Here is a 21,629-nt window from a genome sequence, read left to right as displayed (position 1 = left end):
CTCTGAAACTCTTGCTCCAGTCCATGTTGCCAAGCAACATGGACTGGAGTCAGCAACAGCTGAACCGAAGCTGTTTACCAGCTTCTCATTGGCCCGCCCTTCTCTGCTTCTGATTGGCTAGTAGTAGTTGTTGCTAGAACCCCCGACCCCAAAACAATGAGCTAAAAGAGGCTACATTCGATCCATTGTTAATATAAAAATATTGATTTGTAATGAGGTTAATGAGGCAGGTTGCTCTCTCCTGAAAAGGTTATGATCACGTAACAGTATTCTATTTAACAAAATAATAATCACCTTACTTTATCAACTTAGCAGACATAATAACTAGGCAGTTGCTGGTCACATATGGGGCTTAAGGCTCTATTTAACATTCAATGCCCTACTTGTGTAAGATTTGAACATTTCAGACTTTGGCAACTCGTAGTGGTAGGATCCAAACAGGCACTGTAGCAGACAGCAAAGCATGTCGGCACTTTAAAAAAAGTTAAATCTTTTTTACCTCAGTATACTATTTGTTCTAATTAAAATGCACGTCAAACAACATATCTGAAATCAACAAAGTAAAACAAAGGAAACTAGACCTGCAAGCAGGTATAAATGAGATCCAAGCCCCCTGGCGCAAGCCGCACCTGGCGGCCCCACTGAGGCGGTGCAAGTCGGACCCGTAGTCTCATTGGTGTGATGAAAGTTACAGGTGGAAAGCAGCAGAGAGATTGGATAACATGTAGATCATTTGCTTGGGAGAATTCTTTTAGCATATCTTTTATGATTTGGCAACAAAAGTGGATGTGGAGCAATTTCAATAGAGTTCCCAGCACGTTTGGTACTGGGAGCCCCCAGCCACCTTGGGCTTGGACCCCTAATAATAATAAGAATAGCATAGAAGGTGCTCTTTGACACAATGGCCCTGAGTAAACTGTGTGTGTGTGTGTGTGTGTGTGTGTGTTCCTGGAGTTCAAGGAGTCAGCTTGGATTCAGATCTACAACAGAAGAAATAAATAATTATTAAACCAAAATAGGATCTTTCTACAAGACAAAAGTCTCAAAAATCTCTCTATAGCAACAAAGAACAGAAAAACAATACAAGGCTGGTCCTGATGCTACGGACACTGCACCCAGTGATCAATCTGACAATTGAATTATGCATCAATTTACAATATAATGCATATGTCATGGACCCTAACCCTGGAAACAAAAAACGAGTTATAGTTAGATGTTCGGTGAATTTACCTCTGAGGAGCGGAGGGGGCGTGGCCGGCCTTTATCAGATCACTCTGAGACAGAGCATTTGTCATCCAGGAGAGGGCACTGCAGCAGTACTCCAGCTTGGAGAGAGATACACAGACAGAGATGGATGAGTGCTGAGCAGGCAGAGCCAACAGCTGCAAAGAAACCAGACACACGATGCACACACAATCTGCACACAGATACCAGACTCCACAGACACACATCAATCAACAAACACATGCAGGGATTAAACACAATGAAATTTAGCAACACAGACTGCTTTTTGTCAAAATAGGATTTACAGGATGGACAACATGTCAAATATTCAGTTATGTCCCTGGGCTGAAGAAGCACCAAAAATGCTTCTTACTGGGATAAACCACAGACTATGAATAAAGAATTAAAAAACATCACATTTTCTAGCTGTGAAAAGAGCCTGGATCATGGTTCTAGGGTGCACAGTGGTGATGCACAGTTATGCACTGCTACAGATTAGGCTCATCTTGCATGTGCAAGATCTAGTGAGAGTCATTGCTGACCTCTTTCTCCAGCAGCTGCAGCCTTCGGTCGTGGTCCCGGACCTCTGCCATCTGCTTAAGCACGCTGTCTACCCTGCAGGAACGAACAAACACGCACATTAGTTCAGGTGAGTTCAACAAGTAATAAAAAGACTTCAGAAAAGTCTTTAAGTACAAGAGCAACAAGTGGAAAGGTTTAACTGAAACATACCGGCAGGATTAAGTGTAACCCAAATGAAAGGTGTGATTATATTTTTGGGAAGTGACATTTAGTATGAACTCATAATATATTTGACAAGGATACCTTAAAAGAAAATCATCAAAAAGAATTGTGGCCCAAAAATTGCATGTAGTGAGTGGACGTTTTACAGTGGATAAAACTCCCTATGGATGTCAGAACTCCGATCTCTTAGGCTGAGCGAAGCCACCCTTCAGAGGAAATTTCTGCTGCTTGTATCCACGATCTCATTCTTTCAGTCACTACCCAAAGCTCATGACCATAGGTGAGGTTTAGAGCATAAATCAACTGGTAAATTTAAAGCTTGGCTTTCCTGCTCTGCTCCCTCTTCACCACAGAGGTCCAGTACAATGTCTGCGGACACGTACCCGTCCGCCTGTCCATCTCAGGCTCCATTTTGCCATCACGTGTGAACACAATCCTGAGATACTTAAACTCCTTCGCTTGGGGCAGCAACTCACTCCCAACCCAGAGGGAGCAATTCGCTGTTTTCCAGCAGAGAACCGTGGCCTCAGACCTGGAAGTGCTGACCCTCAGCTTGCTGTAGCAGTTTGCAGCAGAGTGTAAAGCTGACCACTTCAGTACGCCAATATCAATATATGTAATAATTGGCATGGCTCTATGTTCCACATTTATTTTTGTCAGTCAAATTTAATTCAGTTCTAACATTTAGGACTGAAAATAGACATATCTTTTAACATTTTATAAAATCACAATAGGTAACTTACTTGACAGATGTACGTTTAAGCCGTGCTGAGTCACTCTCCCTCTCCCGCTTCTTCTGAGCTGAGAGGAGGTTTTCTTTGTGGATAGCCTCCCATGTGATAAGGCCGCTGGACTTCCTGTCCTGTAACTCCAGAACTGAGGACGGAGAAGATAGAAGTAGGATCCACCAGTTAGAGACTGGTGCCCAGAAGACGCTTATCTGTGGAAGTACCACAGGTAAGAATCCTGGACAGTTGCCCAAAGCCCCTAAACACTACCCGAATCAACGGGTAAATTGAGAGATTTGCCTTCAGTCTGTGCTTCCTGTTAACTACAGCGGATCACAGCGACATTCACATGACTGTGAAGGGCACATTGATGACCAGCCTGGTGACCTTAGCATCCACCTTACCCTCATACATTAACAAGACCTGAACTTTGACTATTAAATGACTAGGCCTCAAAAGTGGAGCTACTGACACTCAATCCAACCGCTTTGCAATCAAACCACCCCAGCGTGCATTACATGTCACAGCCTTATAAATACCACTTCCAGACAGCAGATGTGTCAACGGACATTCAGCCTTTCTCACAGTTATGGTGTGTTCAGACTACTGGTGACAAAACAACAGGCTACGTGTCATTTTCAATGGAAGCTGGGTTTTTAATACTATTTAAAGCCCCACATCGACTGAAAACCAACTTAACTTGCTACCAAGAATGCCAAGGCAGCTCTCTCTTGATGACTTTGGACCAACTGTTCTGGTATCACAAGACACAACTGTAGGTCCCATCACATCTAGAATGAATGGGCATTCTCCATGACTTAACCAGTACCAGTGCAAGAGCGAGTTAAATATCTGATAACCAGTGGCCATAGTGCTTCTTTTTATCACTTAGCCCATACTTTTCTATTTTTTTTTTTTTTTACCTCTCCCTCCTTCCCCTGCTAAATGCTCGTCTTCATGCTCTACTTGCAACTTCTCACCAAAGTGTTTGCTCTTGACAGAAGGGATGTGGCGGATGTATCTCTTGATGATAAGGTGGAGGTGTGAGATGATAATGAAGGGTGGTGCCAGGCAGGGCCTTGAGTGGTACTCCACAATCAGGTTGTAACGCTGAAACTTCCAGTAGGTGTCACTGCGCTCCTGTACTTTGGAGAAGGTGTAGCTGCAGACAGTAAATTCACATCATGAATACAGAGGGTTTCCATGTTGCACAACATACACAACAATAACTCATATTTGAAATCTGTTCAATCAGTAGGACGGCATTGAAATTCAAACAAAGCAAATGCCTGTTTACCTGAAGATAGCAATGAGCAGGTTGACCAATACTATGTTGGTGAAGAGCAGGTAGATGACAAGGAGGATGACAACCAGCCAGTTGGCGAAGGTGTTCAGACAGGGCTCCTCACCTGCTTCAATTAGTGCGGCATCATTTGTACAGTTTCCTTGCTCCAATTTATCAGCTAAATGGAAGATACATGAAGAGGCCCAAAACAACATGTGAGGATATTTGCTCCACATTTGCAAGAAGCTTAAATATTACATTGACATTGGTTTACATAGGCTGTGGCGCTCATGTGTCCTCCCAAGCATCTTACCTACTGATTCTAAACTGTACACACAATGGCAACTCCACAGCTAACAAAATGAAGTCCACTAACGCCAAACACTAAAAAAGGATAGTCTTCCAGCACAGCACAAGTACCCTTCAGCATCCGTATGAAACGCCAAAGTTTGCTACCTCGCAGCAATGCAAAGGTCGACATCCATAAAGTCACTGACTTAGGTTTAGGCAAAAACAATTGTGATGGTTATGGTAAAGGTAGGGGACTTCAGGGGGCTGACAACACCTTTAACAACACTTTAGCACTTCCGGTCTGTACGAGATGCCCCAGGGCGTCTCATACAGACGCATCCGAGGCGTCTCACACAGACTACGCTTTGTCACTTTTTCTGAAAGCATTGGCATTGGACACCCCGAAATGAGAACGACTTCGGGTGAAAACACGAGTCAGAATTGGAAACGCTTTTGTGTATTTCACATGCTTTGCAGTAATGTTAGTTTACCTGTCCAATGGGTGAAGGCCAACTCTAAAGAGAGAGAGGCAACACTGGAGGTTTTGTCGGTTCCAAAACAAAGCAGACTCTCCCTGACTCAAGCCTTTCTGAGGTTGACTGTTTTTCACCTGAAATTGTTTGACCTGACAGGCTACAGCACATAAAACTTCGTTGTTGTTTTTTATCCTTACTGGAGTTTGGGTAGGAGTCTGTGTTGGTGTGTTTTGCTGAGTTATTTTGTGGTGTTAGTGGACTGCATGTTGTTAGCTGCAGTGTTGTCGCTGAAGATGGAGATTGGCTCGTGAGTGCACATGCAGCTACATCCCGACCCGATACCTTCACATAAGAAGCAAAATAGTGGCTGTTTCAAGCAACAGCAACAGAGAAAACAGGCGTGTGCTTCACTTTTAAGTGAGCCCATTGACAAAAAGGAAGTAAAAAAGTGATTTATTAATCTATAGTTTCATTGAAAATTACATAATTAATTTAAATGTTTAGTGATTAGGTTTTAGTGGTGAGGGTTGCGAATTGCAACCAACGGTTCAGTCACCACTTACCCCTCCCTTTCCAAGCGTGTGGGAGAAATATATAATATAATAATCTGGCATCTGAGTGAGTAATTAAAAACTATCCACTTTGGATGCATGCATGAAAATGTACGTTGTATACTGGTTACATTTATATATCCATTATACTGTATATGAATGGAGGCACATTTTTGACAATGGTTTTGGCTATTTTATGCACCATTTTATCTTCTGCATTAAAAGATATTCATGTTTTAAATTGCTAAAGCAACTGTACAAACTCATCTTAAGAAGGGTTCTGCAATTTATGGTCATTCAAATCTTTGAACAAAAATGTGCATTATTAATTTTACAAAATTGAGATCAATGAAATTAAAGCTTCAGAATATTTATACAAGTGTAGTTTCAGTGGTTCGAATTTTTAATTGACTTTAAATAATATTGTATGGAGAACACAAAGGGAACCAAAGGTCCTTGTGCTCGACAGAGGTCGAGACTCACCATCCATTTCATGTATGGGTATTTGTCCAAAAATGTGCATGTATGGTCTGTAGAACACTCTGCGGAATATCCAGGTAGGGCGGGGATCATACGAGTAGAGCAGTGCCTGATTGGCCACTCCATAGGCCACGAGCCACACAGCCAGAAAAAAAAGGAAGAAGAAAACGTCCTTCATCTGAGGGAAGCAAAGAGAGACCAGAGATGTTGTGAGGTAATGTTTAGACCTTTGTCATTTCAATTATATCTGCTGTTATCTGCTCTAGTCCAGAGGCTACATGATCCATTTCAATGACATGTAATCATAATTGAAATGAAACACATTAAAGTATATTGGTCACACTGATGTCATTTTCAATATGAGGCCCGTGGAATGCAGAAAAAGAAAGGTGCAGTGGGTCAAGCCAAGGTATCCATGACAGATGTGTTTATGGAGTGCTGTATGTGCACAACATGCCAGCCATAGACTATACTGTGACTGCATCACAATAAAAACAGACACTGGTGCAATGTTCATTAGAGAGGTCCTGATTAACCCTTTCATGCAGTCACTACAGTGGACTGCTATTCACAAGCCGTTTACTTGAATGGGCAGAGGTTCTGATAGTCTAGTTGCACACCAGCAACTGCAGTGGACACTAGTGTGTCATGCCGTACACTGCCACCCTCTGGATAGCCGTTGTAAGTGCAACTTAAATTCGTCAAAACCAAGATGGCCGACAGACAGTCGGGAAAACGGAGCAGCTCAGATAAATGTTGCCATTCCTCCTATTATAGGAGACCCCTGCAGGTAAATAAAATATGGTAACATCTAACAACTAAGGAGTAATACAATTGATAAACTTTCCAAGTATTGATTTTGTGTTGGGAGGAAATTACGATTAATCATCTGTCCACTAAACTGGACAATTAACTATCACTGAGACTTTGTTTTTCTTTAAAATACTTCATGTGCACAAATTTTTTGGATGTAAAATCAATGGATTTATGCTACAATTGGAGTTTTGTAAGAAAAACAATATTTTGTGCAGATTAGTTCCATTATGTGAGTAAAATTTAGTGTTTTGCAGCAGGTAACAGAAAGGCATTCAGGATAGTGGAGCAAATTCCCAAATGCTAGCAGCAGTGATAGTGGAGCTGAGGATGCTGAGAAAGAGAGGCTGAGGAGTCAGAAGTGAGGTTCAACGTATTTGCATTGCATTAAACAGTATTAGAATATGTTCAAATATGTGACAGCATTAAAATGATATTTTTTACATAATATATCATTTTATTTATTGGTTTGTTAAATAAATATTTCTACAGTTAAAACCTTACATGTATGCTGTCCACCTTAGTGGACAAGTACAAAATTCCTTGAAAAATGTGTGTTTAAAAAAGAAAAAATTCTAATTTTATTTTTCATGCCTAAAGAGCCATAAAAACACATAGGAAAAAAATCCTGACAGAGGCTGTAATTCATGTATGAAAGGTTTAAGTTTTAACTGGCCCTGATCCAAGTCCTTTAATACTGCATATCTGGTGATCCACAGTCTGACTGGCTACTTATATTTACCTAAATATTTATTAAAAATGGATCTGACACAGTGACACAGCTGTAGCCTACCTAATCTGACACACCTTATTTTTCAAGTGCTACTTCATCCAAAGACTGGTCCTGGTTCAAAATATATATTAATAATATTAAGTTAAGAAGCTTAAATGATTGTTTTGCTATGAATCATCTGAGAAAGGGACTCATGAGTGAGATGATGTAATCTGCTAGACAGAAGATGCATCACTCTGTTGGATTTGACTGAACTACAGAACTCACTCCATTACTGTAGAGTGGTGTTACAGAGTGGAGGTTATCCAGTACATAGACAGGCATGTTTAATTTTGGTTAAAGTTAAAGTTAGACGCACAGCATGTCATTTCTGCTGCTAGGGGTCTCTTACATAAAAACTACACAAAAGAAGAGGTAGTCTAATGACGTGGTGATGTAGCGGGGGATCATGAGAGCTGTCAGTTACCAGTTGGAAAAATTAGTTTCTCGAATTAATAAGAACATTCCTGCTTTGTTTCAGAAAAAACTGTTTTAATTCCATATGTTATATCATATTACAACAGATTTGTAAATGCCACTGACTGGAAAGAAATTTAATTAAGCAGCAATTCGTAACTTTTCTCCATGAGGTTGTACATTTTATCAATTTAATTTCTAAATCTAACAACAAAAAGGCTGTGAAAACTGTCTCAACATATGGTCCTCTTTTAATATCTTTATATAACATAGACTACCCCTAGCAAGGTTTTTATTAGTTATGTCTTCTTATATATTTGTATACTGTCCTGTATACTTCTCCCATATACCTTTTTTTGCAATAAAGATTTTTTTTAAAAGCTGACAGTTCAGTCTCCTGGTTAAGATTCTTTTAGTGTTCATTGTTAGTTATGTTAAAAATGGCCACGGCCTGAAAAGCATTTCATAAAAATGTGCCTAAACACTGGAGAAAGAGTCAGCTTCTGGCAGATAACCACAATTAATCGGTAAACACACGTCAAAGGGGATATGACACCACTAACAGGAGACATGTACAGCAATTGTAAGTCGCTTAGGATAAAAGCGTCAGCTAAATGAATAAATGTAAATGTAGTTACCCACAATATTCATGTTAATTAGCAACAGGGATATAATTTGCCACTGCACCATTTGGGATTTGAACTTTCTGTTAAACAACCCTTTGGTATGACTGATGTTTCAGCAACACACAAATTTCATTAATTTGTGTGTTGCCCATGTTTCGTGAGTTTTGTGTGCACTTACCATTTTGCCAACAATGATGATCTTGGGCCCAAGCTGTTTGTGGATGGCAAAGATATGGATCAGACGTAGTGTGAAGACCATAAAATCTATTGCCATCACAGCTCGGCCAAACTCATATGACCAGTGAAACATTCTGGGAAACAAAACAGTGCAGTTAATCACCAGTCATATGTCATGCAATATATTCACTTACATTATGACAGGTAAGGACAGATATTCATTAGCTTTTGAGCCAGTACAAAAAGGACTGGCAGCGATGCCTTCTGATCCTAGAGTGGCCTTGATCTGGTGCCGCTGCAAATGTAAATCCTTGTGTGAGTGTGTCAGAAGAGTCACCTGCAGCACAGACCCAAAGAGAAGAGGCCGAGGGCTGTGAGGTCACACTTGTTCCACACGTCCTGGATGTAGTTCCTCATACTCTGGAGCACATACGCATTGCCAACAAAGAAGGTCTGTCAACCATAGAGAGAGAGAGAGTTGAGTCAAGACAGTGTATGTGGTTATCTGTGCAGTATCTCTGTGTCAGTGAGAGAGGGGAATATCTTAGGTGATGTGGTAACCAATTAGCATTCAGACTGAAAATTGCGCTTAACTGTTGCTGACTGTACACTCTTTGTCTTACACAGAGAATTATACTTTTGAAAATCAACTATTTAGTTTACATTTATGTAAAATATTTTTTATGTGGATTGGGCCGCTCAGTAAGCGCCAATATATGTGTGCATGCTAATGTGTTAAAAACCAACCTGCCGAATCTCTTCACATACTAAGGTGAAAACCCAAAAGTAAAGCACAAACTCCAGAGGGGAAGGGCCGTCAGGTGGCGGGGGCTTAAAGTTCACCAGTAGAACATAGGCAAACAGGAAGAGGAAGAGGAAGTACATCAGCACATTGCCAAGGAATGATGTGACAGGGGCAAACCAGAACTGTCTCCACCGTGACACAATAAATGGTCTCTTCGAGTTGGATGGCAAAGAGTCTGAGGTAAAGAGAAGGAAAAGAATGTCAAGGATCAAGGATGTCAACAACCAGTCCTACATAATATATTATTATATACACTCAGTGGCCACTTTTTAGGTACACATGTTTGATAAAGAACTGATTCCAAAGGGAATCATGGTGCAGACATCATATACCGTGACACACAGCTGTCACTGTTGGTGATGCTTTAAGCATAGTACAAAAAGCATCTTATCTATCCATCCATCATTCCTTGCTCTGTCACTTGTCTAGGTCTCGGTGGTGAGAGAGAGAGAAAGACTCTTGCAGTAAGGATTTTTTCCTGACATCTGGTGTTAAGAGCACCACATTTCATTCTAACCCATTCTCACTCCCAAGTCATCACATATAGATGCACGGTATTAGTGTCATAGTTCAACGCACTGGGGGAAGCCCTTTTAGCGAGGTTTCTACACAGTTTTATAAATGAGACCCCAGGGGCCTAATTTAGAACCATTCCGAACAAAGCCTGACAGAGGCATCCATCACTTCCCACAAAAAAAAATCATCATCGGTTGTAGAAATCCAAGCATCAAATAGCATTAAAGAATTGCACAACAGAGCCTCAGCAGTTTTTAAAGGAGACCTAAAATACTGATTCCAGTCCTATATAAAATGCCATCAGGGGCAATTCAGGGTTCAGTATCTTGCCCAAGGTCAACTTCTAAGCTGACCCCCGGTGGTTAAAAGCAAACCGCACTTATACTGCCGACACTGGGTGAACTGAGTAAGAATCCTGGGTGAATGTCTGTCAAATATCCAACTTAAAACTAACTTCACCGCTGTCTTTTAGGACACTTTGCTGTTTGAACGCGGTTAACGCCACGTATTTGCTGAATCTCAAGAAATGGTAGGCTACTTTTACTAAGTGTAATAATATATTAACAATTCTTAACATTCATAAAATATATACTGATCATTTATCACTATTGATTAACCCCGAAGTTACCTGGATAAGCTCAAATCCTGCTTTGTGGTATGGGCCTCTGGTTGATAAAATAAACAATTATATTTTACCTGCTCTGCTCTTTTTGCCATGTCCAAATCTGAGCTGACCGAAATGGCAAGATGGCCATTTTAAATTAGTTTTTAGAAGTCATGGATGATTTCAAAGAGGCTATAGACAATAAAATTACCTGTGTATGTTTGTTCATAGACTTTTGTTTTGGTGGACCACCCTTTACTTAGTAATACCTTGATGAGTGCTGTCATTTGATACAAAGTGGCTAAATGGTTCCACAGTTATCTGATCATTCACAGATGGTTAAACATGGCAAGGACATGTCTAATCCAGTCCTTGCTACGAAGGGTGTACCACAAGGATCAGTTTTGGGACCCTTGCTTTTTCTAGTTTGTATTAATAATATCTGTGACAAGATCAAATTCTCTAAGCATGCAGATGATACAGTTATGTATCCCTGTGCCCCACTATTTACAGGTTTGCCTCTCCGTCCACCTTGTCCAAACGTGACCCCCTTTATCGCTCAGTTCTGACGAACTCTAGCTTCAGGACACATTGTTGTATATTGGTCATCGTACAGTAATCAGTGGGGCCCGTCTTCAGAAATACTATGCTTCAACAGCATTATATTGAGAAATCTTTTCATTAAGTGCAAAATGAGTGATACACATTTTAATATGCTTTTCCACATGACAAACTCTTAAATATCATCAAGAATACGTAAAAAAAAACACATTTTTTGTCATCGATTGGCCAGATACTACCATAGTGACATAGTGCAAAGCATATCATATAAAAACATTTAAACATGGATTATTTTGAAGTAATCTAAAAGTAACTAAACATAATCAGGTTACATTTCTTTTATTTTGTAGTACTTGGATTACGTTACTGATTACATTTTTTAACAAGTAACTAGTAATTCTACTGGATTACATTTTTAAAGTAATCCTCCCAACCCTGTAAATATATGATCTAATATTGCTGTCTTGGCTATGAACTGTACTTTACCTAATGTTGTTATTTTTGTTGTGTGGTTATTTGTTAGATCCTGATATTTGACCCTGTCTTGACTAGTTCTCACTTGTAAAATAGGTTGAAATTTGTGACTTATTAGTTAAATGGTTAAATTACGGTTAAGAAGAAGAAGAAGAACAGGGATATTCATGGTCCACAGAGGGTGATTCTTAATGATTTTAGTGACCCGGTGACCAACCCTACAACTAACCCCAACATTGCCCACAAAATATCATAATTTAGCAGATTGTTGTGACATTTACTCCCGAGTTGATAAACCTTTTGGATTTTAATAAAACTAAGGCCTTCTTCCAAGGCCACCCACAGAACAAACTCCACTATTGGTAAAATTAAGTGAACAATTTTTTTCCATTTGGACATTGTTGACTCTTGTTTTATCATACAGATTAAACAAGGGTTAGTGTAAGGATTTTTCATTATATAAGATTCTAAACCAATAAATTGTAATTTCCATTAAAATGATAGGGCAGGCATTGTTTTTTCTTATTATTAATAACAACCCCATAAAAAACAATAATTTATCCCACTAACCTTGTGTATTCTTTCATTATGAACACTGAAGGAATATGTTTCCAACATTTTCTGCAAGGTAGGGGTACCTAGGAGAATACCCACTGAGTGCAAGTACCAATAGCAGAATAGTGATCCAAACCCACCTTTCAGGTTTTCTTTTTCAGGGCTGATGTCTTCAACATCTTCGTCACTGCAACCCCAAACCAAGAATCAGGGATTTTTTTAGAACTGAGAAGGAAAACCGTCAGACAACCTAAATCTGATTTATTCTTGTATATTTACTTTTGTGTTGTGTCAGCAATGGAGAAGGCGTTGGCATCATGCCCATCCAGACTGTCAGAGTCTCTGGCATGGTGAACATCCACAGACTTAACATCCTCTTCTTGTTCCCTGTAAATTAACACACACACAACATGGCATGCCATGTTTGTAGTCAAAAAATTTTGACTTTGTAAACTTGCTTGTTTTTCTGTTCTAATGGTGCAGTATGTTTTAAACTCAGCTCTGGAATCATCTCGACTCCTGCCAATTCACTTGATCCAGTTCCAATACAGAACAGATTCAACTGTGTCCAACAACGTGTCAGAAATCATTGTCATGCCCAGTTCCCACAGCTAGGGCACCTTTCTAGACGAGCAGAGGCATGGGCTGCAGCTGGATGGGGTAGAGACTCTGCTTTATGCCACTCTTATCCATTCTTCACCCGTGCCCTCACTCAGATTTTACGGCACATTTCTCCTGCCAGAGAAGCGGTGTGAGCGCTCATGGGTCATCCGTCAGAGCAGAAGAAGAGTTGCAGACTACGTTGTGGAATTTCGTACCCTAGCTGGTGAGAGTGGTTAGAACCAGTCTGCGCTGTTTGATGCTTTTGTCCATGGACTCTCTGGTTCTGTAAAGGATCAATTAGCCCCTTTGGACCGTCCCAAGAGGTTGGATGCCCTTATAAGTCCTTCCATTAAGAACGACAAGCGCTTGGCCGAGAGAGAGAAGGAAGTCCTGGCAGGGCAGTTTTCTTCCTCATTCTCCAGGCCGTGCTCCACCATCTCTTCCTGCCCTCTGACATCTCTCTGGACTTTGTTACGGGGTTACCCCCCTCTAAAGGTAACACAACCATTCTCACAGTAGTAGACAAATTTTCCAAAATGGTGCATTTTATTCCCCTGGTTAAACTCCCATCTGCCAAAGAGATGGCAGAGATTGTGCTTATGTGTTCAGGTTGCATGGACTTCCCCTCCGCAGTTCATATCCCAGTTTTGGGGGGCACAGTGAGCATGTCCTCAGGCTACCACTCTCAAACCAATGGGCAGTCTGAGAGGCTCAACCAGGAATTAGAGACGGGTCTACGCTGCTTAGCCTCCAGGAACCCCTCCCATTGGAGTGAACAAATAATCTGGTTGGAGGATGCGCACAACACCCTGCCCAGCTCCTCCACTGGCCTAACCCCATTCCAATGTGTTTATCAGCCGCCCCTGTTCCCGGCTCTGGAGAGAGAAGTTGGGGTTCCTTCAGCCCAAACTCTGTTGCGGCGGTGGCATGGACCTAAGCTCGACAGTTGGTTGGCAACACGCCCTTACACCCTGTAAGTGTGTTTGACCTTTGCTTCAGTTTTTAGATATAGATTCCTGCCTTGTGTCTGCGGTACCTTCGCTTGTGTTTTTTGGACTAAGCAATAAGCCTATTTTTGTGAGTTAGGCTTTGGTCTGTGTGTCCGTCAGTTTCCTGTTTTATAAGTTGTCCTGATTTTACTTTATTTCCTGTTTTTGTCTTACCTGTTGATTCCTTATGTGTAACACCTGCAGTCAATCACCCTGCCTGCTTGTGTGTGTTGTTTGCATCAGTATCTATTGTCGAGAGGACTGTGGCCTGAACTAAGAAGTGAGGTAACTGGCTTATCCAGGTAACATCAGGAGTAATTTTGTGACATCGGGTGTAACTCCCCAATTAACCCGTGCCATGGCAATTTTCACTTCATCTCTAAACCGCTCTGAGCAGGTTATCTTACACATTTGTACCACATTTGTACAGTGTTAATGAGAACTATTAGCCTAGTACACACCACTTGATAAAATATTTTTAGATATCATCCTGACTTGTTCCACTGGGCTTGCAGCTGAAATCAAGTTATTCTTAACACAACAGCATTATGTTATACAGCGAGCCCGAGGGGGGGGCGAGCCCTGCAGCCTCTGTGATTTGTGAATTAAATCGGCCATTTTCTGAGATCCAGCCCATCTGTGTGTGCTAACTGAATTTTGATTGACTATATTACGTGTCCAAAAAATACGAAGCAATGGTGGGGATTAACAATCTCAGAAAAAAAATCCTAGATGAAAGTGGTAAATTTACAAGAACAAAATGTGGTCACAAGTCACAAAAAATCCAAATCAGTCTGCTGTTTTCAAATGAATACGCCCAGTTCACAGCAAAGTCTCTAAAGTCCCATTGCAATTGATGGTGATTGTGTGCTAAATATTTCATCACCACAACCACATCGCTTCACTTTGCAAGGCTGCAACATTACATTACAGTTGAAAATCATATGACAGGCTACTTCACAATTGGATTTAGTAATGAGTGTACTCGTGATTTTAGCCTACAATCACCACATTATCATACGTATTGGGACCTTAGAGACTCAGTTATTTTTGACATGAATCTTGACTTGATGAATACAGTTTAGAAAATGCTTCTACGATTAGAAAGTGAGAATAAATAATAATAGGCAACAAAAGACTGTTTGCACAAAAGGTGCTAACGTCAAATCTCATTCCGATTTTCACCAACAAAACAAAAGAGCTCTCTCACTATCAAATTTACACACTAACCACACAAGAATAACACAATATTAACACAACACTGACCTGAATTTAATAAGGTCTGTGTAGATGAGCGGGGACAGGAAGAAGGTGAGAACCAGTTTCCAGACCTCAGTACTCCTCTCCATGTCACCCCACCAGATCTGTGACAGCAGAGACTACAGCAGAGAGAAGCACTGTCACTACAACAGCCCCCAACCAACATTACACTCACTGAATACATTCATTTACACTGTCTGCATCAACATCAATTTTGCAAACCCAACGTTGGTATTTAAAAACTTCAGATTTGTTAAATTAATTAATCATGAACCTTTCAAGAATTGAATTTGTAAGGTGGATGTTGGAAGTGAATGCAAAGGTTTGAAATCACAAGTGATAATTAATTTATTTAAAGGGGCATTATGGAGTTTCCTGCGGCCACTAGCGGTGTGGTTTTAAGATTGTAACCAGGTGTGTGCTCGTACGCGTGCTTGCTTGAATGAACAATGAACAAACATAATCCGAAACACAACCGCTTTCATACAGAAATCCCATAGTCAACACGGAAACACCGGCATGCCAGCTGTGGCTTTTCTTTAGACATGTTCAGGCTCTGTTACTTCAACGTTCCCGTCTCAGAGGCAGATCAACACCGGCTTTAGTGTTACTTTATTATATTTATTGTATCGTTGTTGCTGTTTTATTGCAGTAGCAGTATATTATGTGGGTCATGTTAGCGACTGAGAGGTGGAGAAGCTGTGTACCTGAGTATCATAAAACGACAATATATCTAAATTGAACGTTATGAAGCAAATTAGCGTTTAGCTGGCTGCAGCCCATTGACAATAAGGCAGTGAAAATGATTAATTCCTAAGTGATTTCATTGAAAAACTCCATATAGCCCCTTCAACATGTAACTTTGATTTTGAATGTTTATTTTTCAAACTCAGTAAGACAATTATTTTGCTAAATTATATATGTATATGATTAATCAACATTATTACATTTCAGCCAAGAAGCAGGCACCTAATATAAATCTTCAGTCCGTCTGTGGTTTGAAGTACCTTTCTAAATGCAGTGCATGTGTTGTCAAATTGGTGAATGTGTTTTTCTTGCTGTTTGTTTCTCTCGGCCTGGCAATTTTACCAGTCTGTTAAATCCTAATGTTTGCAGGGACAGCATCTCTACCTGAACACCATCGTGGCTGAAGAACAGGCGGGCGTCAGCTGCAGTGGCCATCTGCAGGCACGTGGCCCCACCCCACACTGAAGACTTCCTTATAAGGAGTGTGAAGGAGCGACTCTCGCTGTTCTGGTAACACTCACCCAATACATCTGAACACACAAACATCATATAATACACAGACTGACTTTTTTTCCTCCTTCATAATGGCTAAGGATTGCTTGTCTAGGCTGCTAGCTAACAGGGTTTGGGCCATTTTATGTATAACAAACAATAGAGACATGACAGAAAATGCGGTAGACAGAGATGCAGAAGGTCTTGCAAGACTCAAAGAGGGGACCTTAAGCCACTGGATTATTTTTAGATATAATTAATAGATGTATTTCACTGCTCTTGATTAAGTTAAAGCACAGTTACTAGGACAACAAGAAGCTTGCTGTCTGACTCACCATGTGCCAGGTCCTCAAACTTCTGTGCTAGTTCCTTCATGGCCAGCTTGCTCTCAGTCTCACTCTCAAGCTTAGAAAGCTCCCTCAGCATCTTGCAACCCCCCAGAGCGCTCAGCACAGACTCCCCTGTCTGACAAGGAAAGACAGACAGACAGGGTGCCCAAAAAACACCAGTTCAGTGAAACCAAATGTGATGGCAATTTTGAGAAATGGCAGGTTTGGGATCCCAGGGAAGTTTGCTGTAGTGTGAATTGCTGGTCAGCCTTCTCATGGCACTTCATGTCACCTCTCATGTCGTCACCTGAAACTGGTCAGGTTTAAACTATGTACTACAAAAGACAACGTCATCTGAACACAGCCAATACCCCACACCTATCTAAAATATTTATAATTGTATGAAATGTCCTCATTGAGTATTACATGCAAGTCTCACCATCTCCCAGAAGTAAACAGCCATTTCACTGTAGTTCTGCAGGACGGCCCAGATGAAGAGCGCTGCCCAGGGCGAGGCACAGCTCTGTTCCCGGTAGGAACAGTCCCCCACCAGCATTTTATTGACATGCTGAAGGTAAGACAAGACACAGGACTTGCCAGTGAGGGAGTCAAATCTGAACAAAGTTTCTTACTGTTAATAACAGTGTTTTAATACATTATCTATTTTAAATTGCGCCTGCAGCTTTGATGGTTGTCAGTGATTCTGTATGGTGGCCCTGAAGTGAAAAACACATTTTCATAAAGTTGTTTCTGTGTATCTCTTTTGGTCAGTATCATAAAAAAAAAACTCCCCAAAGCAGGACTGATCCCAGAGGAGATGTAAACTTTTGAATGTATACATTAGAGTTCTCCAGTGATTTAGCATTGCACTACAAGTGTTGGACTCACAATGCTGCAGTCTTTTTAATTGCATGCATTCTTCTTCCTTGTCAAAACCTGCCGCTACATTTGCCGACAGTTGCGTCAGAGATTTGGGTGCATAATGCTAGTGGCTGCTTATAGCCCGGAGCCTCTGGCCTCATAATAATAATAATAATAATAATAATCCTTATTTGTAGCACTTTTCAAAAACAAGTTACAAAGTGCTTTAACAAGTGTAAAGACAATAATACCCAAGAGACAATAATACAAAAACAATACAAGATAAAAGCATGAAAACATTGAAAAGACTAAAATACAGATAAATATAAAATTAGTAAAATACAATAAAATAAAAGGGATAAAATAAAGTGAAATAAGATCGGGAAAGGCTCTCCTATAAAAGTATGTTTTAAGAAGGGACTTAAAAGAGTTCACTGACTCAGCTGACCTGATTTCCTCGGGCAGGCTGTTCCAGAGCCTCGGGGCCCTGACAGCAAACGCTCTGTCCCCTTTAGTTTTCAGTCGAGACTCTGGAACAGACAACAGACCTCTGCCCGAGGATCTCAAGGTACGTGCTGGTGTGTATGGGACTAAAAGGTCAGAAATATAACAAGGCGAGAGGCCATGAAGAGCTTTAAAAGTGATCAATAGAATTTTAAAGTCAATTCTAAAACATACTGGGAGCCAGTGTAATGAAGCTAAAATAGGGGTAATGTGTTCATATTTCTTTGTTCTGGTTAAAAGCCTGACAGCTGAGTTCTGGACAGTCTGGAGTCGATCAATAGATTTTTGGGTTAAACAGGTGAAAAGGCTGTTGCAATAATCCAGGCGTGATGAGATGAAGGCGTGTAAAATGGTCTCGGTGTCCTTAAAAGTTAACATAGATGGAATTTTTGCTATATTTCTAAGTTGATAAAAACATGATTGAACAAGCTTTGTGGTGTGCTGCTCGAAATTTAAATTACTATCAAACCAAACACCAAGGTTCTTTGCCACAGGCTTAATGTGATTTACTAGGGAACCAGCAGATGGCAGTATTTGATTTGCCATCTGCCGATGACCAGGATTTTTGTTTTGTCTGAGTTCAGCTGGAGGAAATTATTTGACATCCATGTTTTAACTTCACAAAGGCAGTTGTTAAGTGAACTCAGCATTCCAGTGTCTGTGGATCTGACGGGCAAGTATATTTGTGTGTCATCAGCATAAATATGAAAAGAAATGCCATGTTTATGGATGGCCTCATGCAGAGATGAGGAGAGGGCTAGAAATAAGCTCACTTCTTTCTAACTCCATACTGTGAGATTTTATTTATTTTCAAAACACAAATGCCACAAAAGGCTTTACACAACTTTTTTCACATATGAAATAGATTTTGTGTAAAATCGCAGGGGATCCCCACTCACTGACCTTGAGAGCCCTCCTGGTGCTGATTTTGTAGTCAAGGCCCAGAGGTCCATAGTAGAAAGGCTGACAGACATCACCCAACAGGTCCCACAGCAGGCGGGATACCTGCAGCATCAACAGACAAATCCCATTTATGTTTACATGATCAGAAATGGAGGATTGAGGGAAATTAATTGAAAGTTAAACGGGTGCAAATCATGACTTCGTTGCTACATTCAGTGACTTCTCAAAGTTCTCTAGCAACTTTGTTTTTCAAAGGTCTCCAAAGCCACTCTCCAAAACACATGATCATGTGCAGTGAGTGCACAGGAAGAGTACACGCAGGTAGACAGGCAGGTAGGCGAGCCAATCATTTTATTCAGATTCAAATGAAATTATTGGCCGTGCTAATTACAGTCCTGCAACAGCCACAGCTACCATATATTTGTAGCAATGCATTTGATTTATTGATTGCTTTCGGGATGTTTCGGGATGTAAAAAGAATTTCACCAAAAATAATTGAAATCACTAAATGTTTCTGAAATAAAATGCCTGCCCCAGATTGAACTATTTCTACTACTAATGCTATTGTAGCCTACAACATAACATGTAATTCAAATAAAGTAAAAGAGCTATATAAAGACTAAGACTATATAAAAGTAATTACCATTAGCAGCTGCATCATCGCCGTCATCTCAAAGTAATGACCAATCAACATGACATCAACAGAATCATTCACCCACCCACTGCACACCACTGACACTATGTTTAAACCTTCTATTATTATGTTAAATTTCCCTTTCCCCATCCTCCCCTCCATTTCCTCACATGATACAGGTTGAGCTCCATTGCTGGGGCGTGTCCAGTTGGTGCACTCGGACTCTTCAGAGGTATCCCCTCCTCTGTCTTAGCTCCATCTAGGTTGTGTAAGGATCCAGCCAGGCCCTGCCTGTCGCTCAGATGCTTCTGGAGCAGATCATAGGCCACTGAGCTGTCTGACAGCGAGCGGTACAAGCTTTCCAAGCGGCCGTATGTCAGGTAGTCCAGGATATTCAGACCATTCTCACAGAAGAGGCGCACAAACTGGGGCTTGTTGTTGATCAGTGCATCTGTCATGGAGTCTTCGAGGTCCTCATACTGAAAACATAATCACTTCATCAACATTATGTGATTGAAGCAAGCAGGGACACATTTCTTACCACTTTCTGTAGGATAGACCCTGGTTTCTCTACTTGAAAAAAAAATCACAGCACTGCCAATGCATGATGTTTGCTGACCTCAACTAATCAAAATGTGTGGTTATGTAAGTGACCAGAAAGAAAGGCAAATTCACTATATAACATAAATATACTATTCATCTGAAATTTACCGAGCACATTCATGAACCCTTTAATTTTAATGATCCATGAACAAGCTTTATAGTATTATTTAAATATTAACAGTTCTTTACTGCTAAGGCTGAAATAGTTGCAAAGCTTAATCACATTTGTAATTCACCTTCCAATGTATGCCTCCATTGAAAAGCTCAGTTTTGGCGATGTCCACCCGGTCCCAAGCCACGGCCAGTTTCAGCTCTTCAGTGTACTCACTGGCATTACTGGCCACATATTTACTAGCTTAAAAACACACACACACACACACACACACACACACACACACACACACACACACACACACACACACAGGGAAGAGGTCATTATTATTATAATAATAATAATAAAATTGAACATTGCAATGCATAAATTCTTTCACAGAAGACTGTGAAGAATATGGAAGTGTTGGATCATAGGATTGAAGGAGTTTGATCCAAGTAATAAACTTATGACTATAACCAAACACATGTTAAGTTTCAAATCAATAATCCCATTCCACCCTATAAAATGCTCTGCATCCAGTAGGTAACCCTCTCTGGATCATCCAAGGATGCGGGACAGTAGATCCCATTTAAAAGGCAACAAATATTGGAAAAGGAAGGGTGACCAAAAATCTTGACGAAATTATATCAGGAGAGGCTAGTTTTATCGAAAATATTATAGTCAATGTAAATCAATGTATCTACTTACCTTTAACAAGGGCTTTGAGGAGAACTGTATCAAAATCATCAGAACCCTCCTGTTCTCCGTTGAAAACAGTGACCAGCTCTCTGTTCTTATAAATACTCAAAGCCTATACACACAGAGGTAGTGAAAGGGAATGATCAAATGAACATTTCATTTTAATACATCATAGTCAGGTTTCATTATTATAATTTTTTATTGTTAATTTCTCCCGTAAACATTAATAGGGTTATAATATTTTCAAAAAGTCTTCTGGTTGAATCATCAATTCTTGCCAACCAATGCAGAGACTCTGTTTTGATCGTGATAGCAATGCTTGCTGCTCATCACAATACAGTGCCGCGACAAAAACTGCATTGTGAAGGAAACTGACACACACACACACACACACACACACACAGACATGTGTGGTCCGACTCACCCTATCAACCATTTTCTCCAGCTCTGCTTCACCTGGGAAGTGTCTCCGGACCTTGTCACGAACCCAGTCGCGGTGCTCTGAGCTGAGACCGTCGCCCTTTGTTTCCTTCGGTCCCACCTCTGCCCCATTAGAGGAGAGACTGTCCAGCAGCTCACTGATAAGGTCTGCAGCTGGACCAGTACCAGCAAGAACCAGCCAGGGCGTAGCTTTCCTCAGAGAGGCATCTAATCTCTGAGCCGGGGAATATGTGTACACAAACAGTCTCAGTAAGATGGACATCTCTCTTTCAAACAACTGAGTCACAATCAGAAATTTCACTACTTCATTTAGAAAATATATAATATATATAATATAATTTGCCATAAAATATGAGACACTACTTTATAAT

At 40.6% G+C, this 21,629-nt stretch overlaps 1 protein-coding gene across 1 annotated transcript in view; it reads right to left on the bottom strand.

The window, feature by feature from the left end:
• The window catches only part of trpm4a (transient receptor potential cation channel, subfamily M, member 4a), a 40,456-nt gene continuing 18,827 nt past the window's right edge, over window positions 1–21,629 (bottom strand). Inside the window, exons 8-28 of the mRNA XM_038739618.1 lie at window positions 21,242–21,472; window positions 20,827–20,929; window positions 20,261–20,379; window positions 19,592–19,900; window positions 18,788–18,889; window positions 16,959–17,087; window positions 16,526–16,655; window positions 16,083–16,228; window positions 14,958–15,070; window positions 12,379–12,486; window positions 12,240–12,286; window positions 9,332–9,564; window positions 8,922–9,037; window positions 8,586–8,718; window positions 5,783–5,957; window positions 3,994–4,159; window positions 3,677–3,858; window positions 2,712–2,844; window positions 1,767–1,839; window positions 1,231–1,325; window positions 1–980 (exon numbers count right to left, since the gene is read on the bottom strand). Coding sequence (XP_038595546.1) covers window positions 956–980; window positions 1,231–1,325; window positions 1,767–1,839; window positions 2,712–2,844; window positions 3,677–3,858; window positions 3,994–4,159; window positions 5,783–5,957; window positions 8,586–8,718; window positions 8,922–9,037; window positions 9,332–9,564; window positions 12,240–12,286; window positions 12,379–12,486; window positions 14,958–15,070; window positions 16,083–16,228; window positions 16,526–16,655; window positions 16,959–17,087; window positions 18,788–18,889; window positions 19,592–19,900; window positions 20,261–20,379; window positions 20,827–20,929; window positions 21,242–21,472 — 2,868 coding nt within the window. The 3' untranslated portion in view covers window positions 1–955. The remainder of the gene's footprint in view (window positions 981–1,230; window positions 1,326–1,766; window positions 1,840–2,711; window positions 2,845–3,676; window positions 3,859–3,993; window positions 4,160–5,782; window positions 5,958–8,585; window positions 8,719–8,921; window positions 9,038–9,331; window positions 9,565–12,239; window positions 12,287–12,378; window positions 12,487–14,957; window positions 15,071–16,082; window positions 16,229–16,525; window positions 16,656–16,958; window positions 17,088–18,787; window positions 18,890–19,591; window positions 19,901–20,260; window positions 20,380–20,826; window positions 20,930–21,241; window positions 21,473–21,629) is intronic.

Source organism: Micropterus salmoides, unplaced genomic scaffold (assembly GCF_014851395.1).
Source record: "Micropterus salmoides isolate LMB-PRFRI ecotype aquatic unplaced genomic scaffold, ASM1485139v1 Ms_hic_scaffold_10, whole genome shotgun sequence".
Classification (NCBI taxonomy): Eukaryota; Metazoa; Chordata; class Actinopteri; order Centrarchiformes; family Centrarchidae; genus Micropterus; species Micropterus salmoides.
This window is presented reverse-complemented; position numbering and strand designations above follow the sequence as displayed.